This window comes from Pieris brassicae, chromosome 10 (assembly GCF_905147105.1).
Source record: "Pieris brassicae chromosome 10, ilPieBrab1.1, whole genome shotgun sequence".
Taxonomy (NCBI): domain Eukaryota; kingdom Metazoa; phylum Arthropoda; class Insecta; order Lepidoptera; family Pieridae; genus Pieris; species Pieris brassicae.
The window spans coordinates 10,323,146-10,338,120 of NC_059674.1; the positions used below are offsets into that span (position 1 = coordinate 10,323,146).

At 36.4% G+C, this 14,975-nt stretch overlaps 1 protein-coding gene across 4 annotated transcripts in view; it reads right to left on the reverse strand.

Moving 5' to 3' along the window:
* LOC123714921 (cyclin-dependent kinase 14) overlaps positions 1–14,975 on the reverse strand; it is a 91,174-nt gene that overhangs the window by 39,081 nt on the left and 37,118 nt on the right. Inside the window, exon 1 of one of the 4 annotated variants that reach the window (XM_045669589.1) lies at positions 12,540–12,619. The exons of the other annotated variants lie outside the window; for them this stretch is intronic. Coding sequence (XP_045525545.1) covers positions 12,540–12,555 — 16 coding nt within the window. The 5' untranslated portion in view covers positions 12,556–12,619. Of the gene's footprint in view, positions 1–12,539; positions 12,620–14,975 lie in introns of those variants that run through there. 4 annotated transcript variants of the gene reach the window in all.

A 14,975-nucleotide genomic window follows, 5' to 3' on the forward strand; every position in this document is an offset into this window, starting at 1 on the left:
ACCTACACCACATTTATGTAGATTACTTAAATCTATCACGTCTACCAACGAATTAGATAAAGATTCATAAGCTTCATAAATTGAGCATGACATGTGACATTAACCATTCTCATCACGTTGAACGGAATACTAAAGCTGAACGCCATCAAAAACGCCACAAAAAATTATCGGTCTTCCATCAGCACGACCATGGGTTGAATATTTAAACGGCTGTTGAAGGCTTTATATTACGGACGTTTCTATAAATTATAAATATCCGGTATAATAACTTTAATTGTTTTGCGGGTAGAATCTATAGGCGGTATTAATACAGTCAAAACCGTGTACAACGACATCGTTAAGAAAAACATATGGTTATATTAACCAAAATCAAAGGTCTCGGCTAAATTCTATTATTGTATTTGGTACTTAATAACATCGTCACCGGCTGTTACGACTACGGGTTTTAACGACCAAATATCAGTAGTCCCTTCGATGTCATTATTTTGACGGTACTAGAAATTTTTGAGTCGCGAAAACATTTTATCCGACGCTAGAATGTAATGTGTGAATCTATGTTAATGTTTGAGCTATACGTTTTAATTTGTGGTAAGAAAGTTCAAAATGAAAGACTTTCTTCAAGGTCGTCGGTCTAACGGAACGGTAACCGAAGCGGAAAGGTCAAACTTGAAGCAGGCCGGCCTATAAATAGTCTCGACTGTCTTTTTTAGAACACTAAGTCGTGTGAGCCACATTCAAATACAAATTTTGTAGTAGTCTTACCTTTTCGAAACTCATAAAGAATTTTAAAACAGTAAGTATGGCGTTTCTTGCCCAAAGGAAACTATCTATTGGGATTGTAAACTTTAAATTGACTTTTAAACGGTCCTTTTTAATAGGCCTAATTGACATAAATGATTTGACTATGACTTCATAACCTACATGGGGATTTACGCATCCGTACCAAAGGGATGCGTTTGTGGGACTTCCTAACTTTACATTCAATGTATATAAAATAAGCAATCACCAGCTACCACTTGACCGTTAAATAAGGTTTTTAAGAAAAGAGCGTATCAATACTTAAAAGGCCGGCAACGCACTTGCTTCCTCTGGCAATATCAGTCTATGGGCGGCGGTATCACTTATCATCCACCCCGTTTGCGCCCAGTTGCATTAAAAAAAGGCGAGAAGAGAAGACAGTGTTGTTAAGATTTTAATATAGTGTTTGTAAAATAAAACCCAAGAGTCAAGCCATTATTATGAAATGAAACATATCATCTGTACGTTTGAACTAATTGGAAATAATTAACTTACGCTCATCTTTTAAAACAAGACACTCATTTTATTTATAGATTTATACTTTGTTACCATAATATACAAATTAAAAAACCAAAAATAAGTAGGTTACATAAGTTATTAGGCAACAGGCGGCCTTATCGCTAACAATCGATTACTTCCAGGCAACCTCAATATGGGACAATAAAATAAAGAAACACCTACAGAGGGTAAAGTACCAGAAGTGCATAATTAATTAACAAAAAAAAAACTTAAAATAACATGCAACTATAACTAAAATTAAATAAAATAAAATCCAAATAAAAAATATAAATAATAATTTATATATAAACAGACATGTAAAAGCGTTGCCGAAGGTTAATTGACTCACAATTAATATATATAAGTAGTAGCAAATTAGCGTGGCAGAAGAAAAACTATCAAAAAGAACATTTTTAAATAAATTAAGAGAATGAGCCCCCCTGATATCAATAGGTGAATTCCATAGTAGGATACTTTGCACAGTGAAGGAGAAGTGATAGAAATCAGTTTTATGTATAGGAGTTTCAATAATTAGATTGTCTAGGGAACGCAAATCAAAACTACCGCCAGAGAGGAACATAAAATGTTTCTTTAAGTAACTAGGAGTTTTAATAGGGTATAATCAAATTTAATATACATTATTAATTTTCACCCGGGCACAGATGAGATGGTCGCTAGTTATATATAACCGAAACTATTTGCATGTGTAGATTACAAACCAAGGTCAAAGTTGGCTGACCACAACGATTTCGATTTAGACCCTCGTCAAGCTTTGAGAACTTCAAAACTCCTTTGATATCAACCGAATAATGTTGGGAGCGATAAAGTTTTTGCCTTTCTTGTGTCTCTATAGATAATCCCGTTGGTCAATTGCGATTCACAACCCGAAGGCGTTTCGTTCGAGGAAAATAACTCAACATTAGTTCACCGATTAATGTCTTGTGTCTTGGTCACAAACATTGAGGAAACATAATCAACAAGAATATGACAGAATCATTAGTTACTGTGTTAAACACTACGTCATCATGTTTACACTTCAACATTAAAATCAAAAAAGCGTCAAAGTACAATATTTCTAAGGATAAGGGAACAATGGTTTACCTCCTGTGGTCAGGAGTCAGGGACATTCATTAACCCGTAGCAAACAATTCAGGGCAGGCCGTACGAAGACTTTAAACAAACAGTTGGCTGGTGCTCGTGACTCATTCGTCGTGTATCGGACCAATGTTTTCCGTATTGACTAACTAATATATGAAGCTAATAATACCGAATTACGCTAGTTATACAAATTAAAATTGTTGAACCACCATGGCTGCACTCGACAAAGTGGATTTATGTAAATAACGTAATAAATCCCCGTTTATATCAGTGATGATAGGTTTATTTAAAGATGTACTATTGGTATAAACCCAATACTTAATTGCATGATTTCAAAAACTGATAAGGGCCTGCGGTCATTTAGTTGGTAAAAGAGGATAAATATTGCAAGAGTTCAACAGTTATAAGTTATATTGTCAAGACCATGCCATGCTTTCAACTAAGCGTTTTTAAGGCAGTTTCTGCGCACCACCACTATGTGGAACCAGCTTTCTACTGAAGTATTTCCGAACCCAATAGACTTAGGGACAGAACAGAGCATACAAGTTCTTAACGCACTCGAGGTCTCTGGCATTGAGAGTGTCCATAGGCAGAGGTATCACTAAATACCAGTTGAGCCTCCTGCCCGTTTCCCTCTGTTCAATAAAAAAAATATTATTTCATTTTCACATCCTACAAAACAATATCACAAATAAATTTTATTTTCATACATCAAGCAAAAAGTAGCGACCTATGGGTCGATGAAGTCGAAAATAAGGAAGCAATCGAAATCTGTCTACTGCGAAGCCTGCATTTGAAATTAAATATATTATTAAACACTTCTAAAGACGATTTATGTAAGGAACAAATGGCGCTTGAGGATTTGCCAAACGATAACTAAACATTAAAAAGTTCAATGACATTATGCGTTCGCGTGAATAATATCGCTCCCATTAGCCCATTATAAACGAATGATTTATTACGATCGGACTCGTAAATTATATAAGACAGATAAATTTAAGAGCGCATAATAAGATATGAAGCAATAAACGTTGATAAACATCGTAAATGCACCAGTCATACACTTCTTACATAAACTGACAGGCGAGAATAAGAATATCTTACCTTTTGACAGTCAACAGATAACACAACTTTAACTTTAATTATAAGTTTGTAATAATACAAATAGCTTTAATCCGGTTAAAAAATTCTTATTTTTTTCACTTTTTAGTTGCTAAAATTAGTAAAAACTGCGCAGCTGTGTACGTTCTTTTGTCGCTTCATTATCCTAGCCCGCAATAAACTCGCCTGTCGGCCTCATGCATACGAACTTTCTAAGAAATTTGTCCTTTCGTTTACAAATTGAGATTGCTTGCACGTATCAGAATCTAGCTTTTATGTCATTAAAAATATATACTATAAACTTTAATCGGCGAAAGATCGCACAGTGATTCATCAGGAAGGTGGGTGTATCAAGTGGAGTGATTCCACAAAAATATGACTACCCCACTAAGAGAATATTAACGATAAAATAAACATCTTTAAAACAAAATGTTAAAACAGTAAAGTAATTGTTGTAAAGAATAATATCAAAATAGTACATCTGTCCATAATTAGCTGAACTAAACTCTGAATGTCAAGTGCTTTCATGTTATATTTTCTCTATTAAATAAGTCGAGTTTTAATTATAGTAAAAAAATCAATATGCTTCAGTACAAAATCACAGAAACTTCCCATCAAAGGATATTTTTAAAAAGCACTTGAGCTAAACAAACGAAAATACGTCGAGTGCTTTGAACTCAATGTTAAAAACATTACAACAAACTTGCGTAATGGGCATACAATTGAGGCAATAAAGACATTGTTGAGTGGTCCAGTCATCAAAATTGAAGGAGCGTGTCACTTGGGAATTTGAATAGACTAAAACTGAATCAGTATTGAGTTTGCAATGTCATAAACATCTTTTCTTTGTCTTCTTCATCACAAGATTTTTTAGCTATTTTAGGCAAAGTTAGCGGCAGCCGTTCTGTTATACATTTGCAGCGCTGGCAGGATTTCGCGTGCATTTCCGGCATTTGTGATGTGGCTTAATTTGAAATATTTATTTTAGCTTGCTCCAAGACACACACAGACGTTATTCAGCAGGAAAAAAATAGTTGGTCCTCTATGTTGGAAGTTATTACGTGAGAGAAAGAAAAAATAAATATTTTCTGCATTAGACTTTATTCCTCGGCGATAGACAATAGTGGGGTCGACAAAGATCCGACAATCGTTTATAGCTTTCAATATGAAACAATGCCCTGGCAGTTGTTGAATGAGCGTATAGTTTCTTTTCCAATTACGATTTTGTCGTATAGGGTTCATTAAACTACATAAAATTGTGAACCTTCTTGTCCCCGTCATACATGAGTCCTACTGCACTCTTTACACAATCTGTCTCTATTAATCATAGCGTAAACACAATATGTCAGAAAGAGACAAATGAGGACTTTACATAAACAGTGTCATACTGATTTAGTTTCTGTAAATAAGGTTTTAATGTGGGCTTTGTTTATAAGAGTATATTTACTTATGTTAGCGTAAAATTAGGATCAATACCGTCTATATAGCTGCCATACAGCGACATATATCATGTTTTTTTTTTATATAATAGAAATAGCATCCCTACCAAACTCGAAACCGCAGACACGAACTAGAATAATTATTTCATAAGCTATATGTTACAGATATCCGATATACGAATATCGTATGAACGAGATCAAATGCTTTCACGTTTAGGGCAAATACTGCGGAACTGTTAGATATATAGTAGACCAGTAATCGTATCTGGATTCAAGTTAACACTTTTTGTTTAATCTTTGAAGTATGTAAATGCTTAGGTCTTGGTCTTGCTGCTGACTCTTTAATCTATTTTATTCTATAAGTATGAATAGGATTCTGTGTCTGACAGGTCGGCGATTTAAGAGTCTAAGCTGGCTTTCTCACAATGTTTACCTTCACCGTACGAGCAATTTTATTTTATTTTCGCTCTCAAACATCACACGTGTCACAAGGAGGATAATCAGATACTTACGAAAATATGTTATAGAATGCATACACGTGTGTAAATGACATAAAAACTAAAGAAAGCTCAGCGCTCACCAGTGTGTCCCGCAATATCGCAGGACACAACACCAGAAGGAACTCTTTGTATTGAAGAAGTCGCATTGGTCCGCCAAGCATCCGCGAATGTACAGGTAAGGTAGGGTAAGGTAGGGTGGACTCAATTTCCGCAATTAGTCGGTCCGTTGTGCGTAAAAGCCCTGGCTAATTTAGCCATCCTAACTCCTTCCAGAAGCACAGAAGTCTCCCGGGCGCTTCACAGGCTTCGCGGAGCGATCTCACTGTTCCGAGGATTTTTGTACGTTGATTAGCCACAGCCTCGCATTCCAGGACTACGTGGGTGACTGATTCCTCTGCGCTTAAACAGCCTCTGCACAAGGGGCTGTCTGTCGCGCCTAGGACGAAAAGATGTTTATTAAGGTGACAATGGCCCGTGATTGTCCCTATCATTGTTTTGAGATTGGTTCTGTTCAGGTTTAGAAGTCGCTTAGTGAGTTGCGGCTTCACAGCCGGCAGAGCCATTTTGGACTGTTTGCAATCTACACTTCGCGACCATCGTTGATTCTGGAGTTCAGCGGATCTCTGGCGAATCCAGGTTCGAACTAGCGAAAGGGCAAGGGGAGGAGCGGATGCGGGTCAGCAGGCATCATACCAGAGCCTCTTCTCGCAAGCTCGACGGCAGCATCATTGCCGAGAGAGCCACTGTGTCCTTTTATCCACTCTAAGGTAACTCTATTTGTTAGAGCTATTGCCTCCAGTGCTTCGTGACACTCCAGTATTAATTTACTGTTTGTGTTTTCGATACCGATCGTCATCAGCACGGATGCACTGTCGGATATGAGCTTAATGCAAAAGTCAATAACTCCCATCCGCTGTACGGCTCTGGCTGCTTCGGTTAGAGCGACACATTCACATTGGAAAATTGTGCTTTGTGTGCCCAGAGGTAGGTGTATGTTAATGTTGAGATCAATGGAGAAAATACCAGCGCCTGAGCCACAATCTGTTTTTGAACCATCAGTGTATATACGTAGCTCATTCAGGGGCGACTGATCCTGCTCCTCTTCACTCAGTTGTATAAGATATTTCTTGTTGAATATTAGTTAGTTAGTGATTCTGTCACATGGAGCAGCTATAAGAGGTTGGTACTCTATTGCCCCGTTGAGAATCACTGTGTGTGAACTGTAGTGGTTTTTTCCCCATAGATCCAATACCATAAGCCTGATGGCCGCTAGGGCTGCCTCCTGCTGTATGTGTAGGTCCATAGGTAAGATTTGCAGGGCTATCTCCATTGCTGCGGTCGGAGTTGTTCTCATACAAGGCAAGCCTTTGGAAGCGTCCCAGTTTCGTGATCGCCGTTTGAAGTTCAGATCTTGGCCACCAAACCAGGGCTCCATAGGCCAGCATTGGCCTGACTATGGCAGTGTATAGCCATAATGTTATTTTAGGCGATAAGCCCCATTTCACGCCTAGCATCTTTTTGCATTGACAGAAGGCGATCGTTGCTTTGTTTAGTTTGTGTTCTAGGTGTTTGTTCCAGAGCAGTTTACTGTCCAGAATCACACCTAAGTACTTATTTCATTTTTGAGTTTGAGTTCAGTGTTGAAGAGATTTGGAAGCCTATGTGGTTCCAGAACCCTCCGCTTTGTAAAGAGTATTAACTCTGTTTTTGATGGGTTGACAGATAGCTCGTGCTTGTTGCACCATCTCTCAATTACTTTGAAAGCCCTTCCCATGAGATCACATAAGGTGCTTTCAAAGCTCCCCGATATTAAGATTGTGTTGTGGAATTAACAGTGAACTGTATAGCTCGTTGTTTTAGCATGTTGTTTATCCACCCTATCAGGGTTGATGATACTCCACATGTAACAAGTGCTCTGTTTATGCTCGTGAAGTTTGTTTTGTCAAAAGCGCCTTCGATGTCAATGAATGCACCATGACTGTTTTAACTTCAGGGAGTCGCCAATGCGAGACAACGTTGTGGAGTGATCAATCCGTTGATTTGCCTGGGCTGTAGGCATGTTGATTTGGATGCAGGAATTTGGATAGCGATACCTGGCTACGTATTACCAGATCTCCTAGCCTCTCCATTGTTTTTAAGAGGAATGAAGTGAGGATTATGGGTCTGAAGGACTTCGCCTGGGTATAATCCCCTCTGCCTGGTTTTGGTATGAATATTATTTTCACTTCCCTCCATTTCAAAGGTATGTAACGGTGGGCTATACATGCTCGGAAGATTGAGACAAGATAGTCCACCAAAAGGTTCCCATCCATCTTAGTAGGCCTGGGAAGATGCCATCCAAGCCAGCCGCTTTGAATGGTAGGAAGGAGTTGATTGCCTATGTTACTTTTTCATTTGTAATTATTTTGAGAGCTACATTCCAGTCTGAGCCGGTGGTGGCTCTTTCTGAATAAGGTTGTCATGCCTGGTCATTGGCAATTATACAGCCCGGAAAATGTGTTTCAATCAGTAGTTCACATGTTTCTGTATCGGTTTTTGTAAATGACCGCGAGTGTACAAGGTAAATACATAATCATGTAGGCATAATAATAGCAAATAATGTACACGGCAAGGTTTCTAAGACGTCTACCCAGTAATTTAACATCTTTTTTTCTTTCCATATTTTTTTGTAATTTTTTTTAATGATTTATTGTTTAAAATGTATGTATAAAAAATATGTGCGTGTACGACCTTATTTTACGAAAAATGATCTACCTACTAAAGACTTTTATTATCATTGACATGAATACAAATAATGCAATTATTTCATTTTACCTTATTTCTACTAAGATTATTACATATTTCATTAATTGTAATAGAATTACCGGCACAAGCTATCCCTACTCCGCTGGAGAAAGTACTCTTCGAATCAATCGTGGTAGGGACAAGAAAAAGATGGCGCGTAACGGAAAACGTGACGCGTAACCGAAAAACGTGACGATATTTTTTTCCCAACGCCGATAAAGAAGTTTCACTTCAAAAATTACAACATACAAAAGACTTTTACTAACTGCAGTAATATGACCAAAGACAACAGAAATATGTCATACACAAGCTAATCTTGCAGCATGTATTACACATTATGCGATAGTATGAGTCGAGTCTTCCATATATGGTCTGCAGTAGGCTGATTCATAAAGGTCACTCCCACGCACGAATTGAACGAAAGTAATTTATTATGTAATAATTTTCATTCTTTTTACTGAAATTAATTACCGCTAATTAAATTCAATGACACCAATAAGGACAAATTAATTAAATAATAATATAAATAGTTTTTTATATATTATTATTTTGTTGTTTTATATTATACTCCACTGTAGGTGTTTTTATGAGACTTTTTAGCGAATGCTAAGCTCTTTCCTTGAAGGCCCCAAAGTTGTATCAGTTTGTAAATACATCTACATTTAGATGGTCCAACAAAAAGGTAGTACGCGGCAGTAAGTGCCTTAAAAGGAGCTATGTTGTGGAACACATTACGTACCTTCCCTCTTCATATATATTACTCGATTTGAAGATATCAGAAGTATATGAATTTTATCACGGATTCTTACTACGACGCAGTGGCGCAAATATTATTGGTTTTCCAATAAACTTCCACGCTCCGGAAATTATCCATCCCCTACCCACTTCTTCGGTGGTAAGTAGTCTTTATGGGTTAACTGATAGAGGAGCTTAAATCATCGTTTTTATTTACGATGTTATTTTAAATTAAAAAATGTATAAGTTGCCTCATTGTTGTAATTTCACATAAACGCTACACGCTTGTTATACGTAATGAACGATTAGAGACGGTACTTGAGAACTTTAACAACATAAACAAGCATTAAACAGTATAAGTCGTGTAGTGTTTAAGATGTATTAAAATCCTACTTTTGGAAAAACTTTTGGCGGTTTTAACGTTTTAGCATGAGCAAAGGACTAGTTAGATATGATTATAGATGCTTATTCACGATTTATACTTTCTGTTGTGGACTCTGGTATAATGACCAGCGCTGTGGAACACGTCTGCTCCACAGCATCATGGTAAGCCAGTGTCTGTTACTACCACGCACACATTACACACTTAAAATATGCCTTATGTTGTTTTTCTATCCATATATTTTTTGTTATTATTATTTTGTGTGTTATGACACTTATCAATATTATATTTTATTAAACACGTATTTTCGTACTCTAGTGGCAATTATGAAATTCCAATAAAAAATTTTAAGTGCAGAGCTTACTGGCTTCAGCAAGAGAATGTCACTAACCTACTTGCCTATTATGAAACAAATGATCACGAAACATAAAGTACTCTCAAGCTAGTAGATTGTAGCGTGTAAAAGAAAAATCAATGGCACTACAACTTTTTTAGGTCTGGGCCTCAGATTTCTGTATCTGTTTCCTGATCATTTGTTAATCTAATAGGCAAGTAGGTGATCAGCCTTCTGTGCCTGACGCACGCCGTCGACTTTTTGGGTCTACAGCAAGCCGGTTTCCTCACGATGTTTTCCTTCACCGTTCGAACTAATATTAAATGCCCACATAGAAAGTCCATTGGTGCACCGCCGGGGATCGAACATACGACCTCAGGGATGAAAGTCGCACGTTGGAGCCATTAGGCCAACACTGCTCAAGATTGTAGCGTAAAGTGTACAAAATAATTACGCCGGGAAGATCTTCGAGTGTCCATCACTACGCGACATAGTTTGAAGTTCAATAGCCGAGCTAAAAAGAGAACTTAAAAATACCCTAAGTCTCCAGAGAAACATTCGAATAAACACTACACACAACTGATACTGTAAACAAAATAAATTAAACACATCATCAACAAACAACTCTTATTTACGTTCGTTGACGGTCTCTGAACGTCTTGTGTTTATTTATATTTTATTAAATCAAACGACAAATAATTATTAACTTTGAGATTATATATACATATATATATGACAAAAAATATAGCATCTCTGTAACCTGTACCATAAATTTGACAATGTTAAATACGTCTATCAAATAATAGTGTGAAAAAATTTACTGTTTTATTTATAACGCAGTCTCACTCCTGTCCAGCAACACCGAAGGCAAAAGATCACATGGACATTCGCCAACGAGATGGACTAATCAAGTCAAAGACTTGTCATCCTCAAAATTATACACAGTTGTAAAAGAAGCGCAGAATTGGCCAAGTGGCTGCGACTCTCATCCCTGAGGTCGTAGTTTCGATCCCCGGCTGTGCACCAATGGACTTTCTATGTGCGCATTTAATATTAGTTCGAACGGTGAAGGAAAACATCATGAGGAAACCGGCTTGCTGTAGACCCAAAAAGTCGACGGCGTGTGTCAGGCACAGAACGCTGATCACCTACTTGCCTATTAGATTAACAAATGATCAGGAAACAGATACAGAAATCTGAGGCCCAGACCTAAAAAAGTTGTAGCGCCAATGATTTATTATTTTTATTTACGTATCGAAATTGCTGGAGGGAAATTGTTAGAGCCAGAGCACAATACTCAGAGATGCTTTGACGACACAGACAGGGAGATGAGCCATCTATGTGTTAAATCCAAGACATATTTTACGTCTTTAGTCAGACTTGGTGTCAAGTTTCATTATTGATTAACCTAAGATATTGTAATAGATCCCAAATCGTTACTTTACTGTTAGCGCTGTATAAATGTGTCGATGATGGACGCCTGCAACTAATAAAAAAAGTTACGATGACAGATGGTATAAAGACAAAATACGGTTCATACAAAAAGCTAAAAAAAATAACAGTAAACATTACAAATCGAATGACAGATAGGCTATCTTATGCCTACACTTGTATAACACATAGGCAATTAAAATGTCAAGAGTAAAAAAATGCTATCAGAAAATGACAACTCACATTAAACACAAATGCCAGGTATGTAGGTGCCGCTCTATATGGCTTTCCTGTCTAGTCTGTGGGACCGTAATATATTTCAATAGAAAAAACTACTTCCTGCGATTTAGTCATACCAATCCGTTACCCATGTTTGACTGATAAGGGTTAGAGGCCAATAGTCCATGACTTTTGATCGGTGATTCATCCGTCTCAATGTTCCCAATGTTTATTTTACGATAATAGTATTACAATAGCTGATAAGCTCAATGACAAATTACGACCTAATTACCTTTACAAAACATTAGCGGCATCCTCGAACATTACACAGTTTGTAATTTTGTTTTAATTACATATAGGCTATGATTCTTCAGTATCCCTGGCATAAAAAGGGCGAAAGAATTTTTATATAAAACCAATTCGTTTTAAATTTATTCGTAACAAATGTCTAAAAAAACCTTAATATATTATTAGTAACAAGATAATGCAAATCACGGTATTCATATCAAGTAGCTAAGATACGACACTTGTTGTTTCACGCTTGTTCATAGCAGACTGAATCGAGAACAAAGAGCTTCCACACTATCGACAAACGTTACAAGTTCGAACACTCTTAAGAAATATTAGGAATAATATTTTAATTGAGGCTTTTCTCAATAAATGGACTATCCAAAACGGACATCTTCAATTTGAATCGAAGCAGGTTGCAGATAAGCGAATTCTACCAAATAAAAACTTAGTTTTATAGATATTGCCAGATCGGGATGAGTGCCATCATTTGGCATTAATAAATATGGACATGTACGATTGGAAAAGCACCTTTATGTATTTATTACCAAACAATAATAAAATATGAATGTAAACAAAAACTTCCCGTTCTAGAATTGTCTGACTTTGTTTTAAAATTGATTAATTTAACAATCATTTTAAAATATTATTTACACTTTATATTACAGTATATGTATTTTCACTAATAAGCTGTTATGCCTTTAAAAAGTTCAATTTGTTTGCATACATAAACCATAGCGTGGTAACTAAAGCTGTTAAACTCCAAAAATCATCCAAAGAGCCTGCCACTTAGGAGTTTCTTATTCTCCGTGAAACAAAGAAAACTTTGTGTATCTCTTTTCGAAGGTGGCTCTTAGCTCTAAGACAAAGTCTCACTTTGGGCAAGTAAATATTCTAAACCTCGCATACAATAAAGAACTGTAAAAACTTACCATCTTCTAGAAGCATCTTTGCCAAATTATATATAAAACAAAGTCACTTCCCAGCACTGAACTAAAACAATGATTTTCACTCGACTGACTGGCGTGAATGAAATTCGGCGCCAGGTTATGCGGTCGTAAATATGACTTTTTTGATTTACAGCCACCATCCATCTTTCTCTATCTTGATGAACAATGTACATCTATCTCCCTCGCATGTTCCGTATATTTACGGTGTGCGTATTACGTGATAAGAAGACATTTATCTCGTGACGCTTTCAGCTTTTTGAGGTTATCCGTTATGAACAAGATGCTATTGTTAGTGAGATTACTGACAGCTTTTAATTTGATAATTAATTAGATATGTATGGCACGCGCACATCGGCTGCTGCGTTGCTAGGCGGTATCTTAAAGACTGGTGTCCTTAACTCTTAACAATGAACTATACTGAAGTTGATAATGGGCCCATTTTTTGTTTTTTGTATCAAGTTAGCTAATGCTAAGCAATGAAGCAATTTAATAGTAATGACCAGGCCTGAGCACTTTAAGATGTTGTCATTGAAGATACGTAGTTAATTGATATATTGCAGGTAGATTGCCCCAAAACTCTAACTAAATTTAAATTGCGTGTACATACATCAACATTCCATTTGTCCAGTCCCGCCTTTCAAAAGAACGCGTTCGACCAAAATCGATTCCATTCACCGATATCCAGATCGAGCATTCTGATAAACGAGCTATCTCTGGATATCTCACACTTTGAAATATTTTTTTTTATAATTTAGAAATACATTTCTTTTTTCTTCAAAATCCAAAAATTCTTTATTTGTTTAGCTGTGTACAATAGAATTCAGATGGAGGCCTCCCGAGTATGTCAGAGACTTGTGACAGGAAAGCCTCGCTCTTCTTTAAATTAACAAAGATAACCAACACATATGGTTTTAAAACGATGGTACTGTAAAATAATAAATATATGAACATATGATGATGACTGTGTAATTGTGTGTGTGTGTGAGCGTGAAAGACGAAACAAATCTAAGTGAAATAGTGCAGGAAAAGACGGATTAAGGAAAAATATCTTCGTGTTTGTTCTGTTTGCCTATAAGTGCTTGTCACATTAAATCTTATATTTATTTTTTCTTTTATACGCATATGAGTGTACCGAGCGTTGGATAGATTTTGTAAATAAATACATACATAAAAAAATATTTATATCATAAAATAACAAATAGCATTAGGGAATTGTAAAGAAAAAATATTAAGAATTAGTACAGAAGGGGAAACTTTTTATTTTATAAGTGTTTGACTTCTGCCAATTAAGTTCATTATTGGTTTCATCACTGAAAAGACTTTAGTTACAAAGGGAACGGGATTACTGTGAAAAGGAAACGTCAGCAAGTCACGTTGGATATCAAATAATGTCCATGTTCACGCCGAGCAATTAGTATATTTTCCTTTAGTTTTTCCCTGGTTTGTCGCCCTGTCACGGTGGATACCATAAAACAATTTTTTGGTTTAATGTAGTCTGCAAGCTTACCGACTTCAATAGCTAAATATTAACTTTATCCGTAACTGTTTAATATACCACTGGGGCTGATAAAGTATCATAATATCTGATAGTAAAAAGTGATATACATTATATCAAGACATAAAGTAAATACTTTAAAAGTTTTACACTGTAACTAAGAGGTAATGATAAAGGCGCTTAAATCTACGCAGCGAGTCTTTAGGGAAAATGGCTCAATAGATTTCGGGAGGCATTCCAGAGACGGGGAACGCTTAAATAAACAGCTTTAAGCTTTAACCGCTTCCTGTGACGGATGCGGAAATTAACCCGAATATGTTACATTTTTTACATACAGTATACATTGCATGTTTCACATTTGAATCAAAATATTAAAAAAAAGCTCAAACAGGCCGGAAAAAGTTATTTTTACTGTGTACTTGCAAAATAAAATAAATTAAACATTACCAACATTTGAACCCACATATCGATAGGGTGTAAATATAGTGTATAGTGTAAGTGTTTCATACGAAGGTCGCAAAATGTTAGAAAATAATTAATTTTATTGTGCTGTACATATTTAAAAATAACTTTTCCGGTGTGTACAGGCTGCCATGGGCTTTTATTAATATTTTGTATATATTAAATATCAATGGAACTCAAGGATAGGTGGTGGTGAATCAAATGGTGAAGAATGGTGATATCATTCACCATTTAAATAAGTCAAGTAGATTTTTAAATATTAGCATCGATAGTTTTTTTTATAGAACAAAGGTCAAACAGACAAGGAGGCTCATCTGACGTTAAGCGATACCGCCGCCCATGGACACTGAATGCCAGAGGACTCGCGAGTGCTTTGTCGGCCTTTTAAGGATTGGTAAGCTATTTTCTTGAAGGACCTCAAGTCGAATTGTGTCGGAAATACTTTGGTGGACATCCCGTTC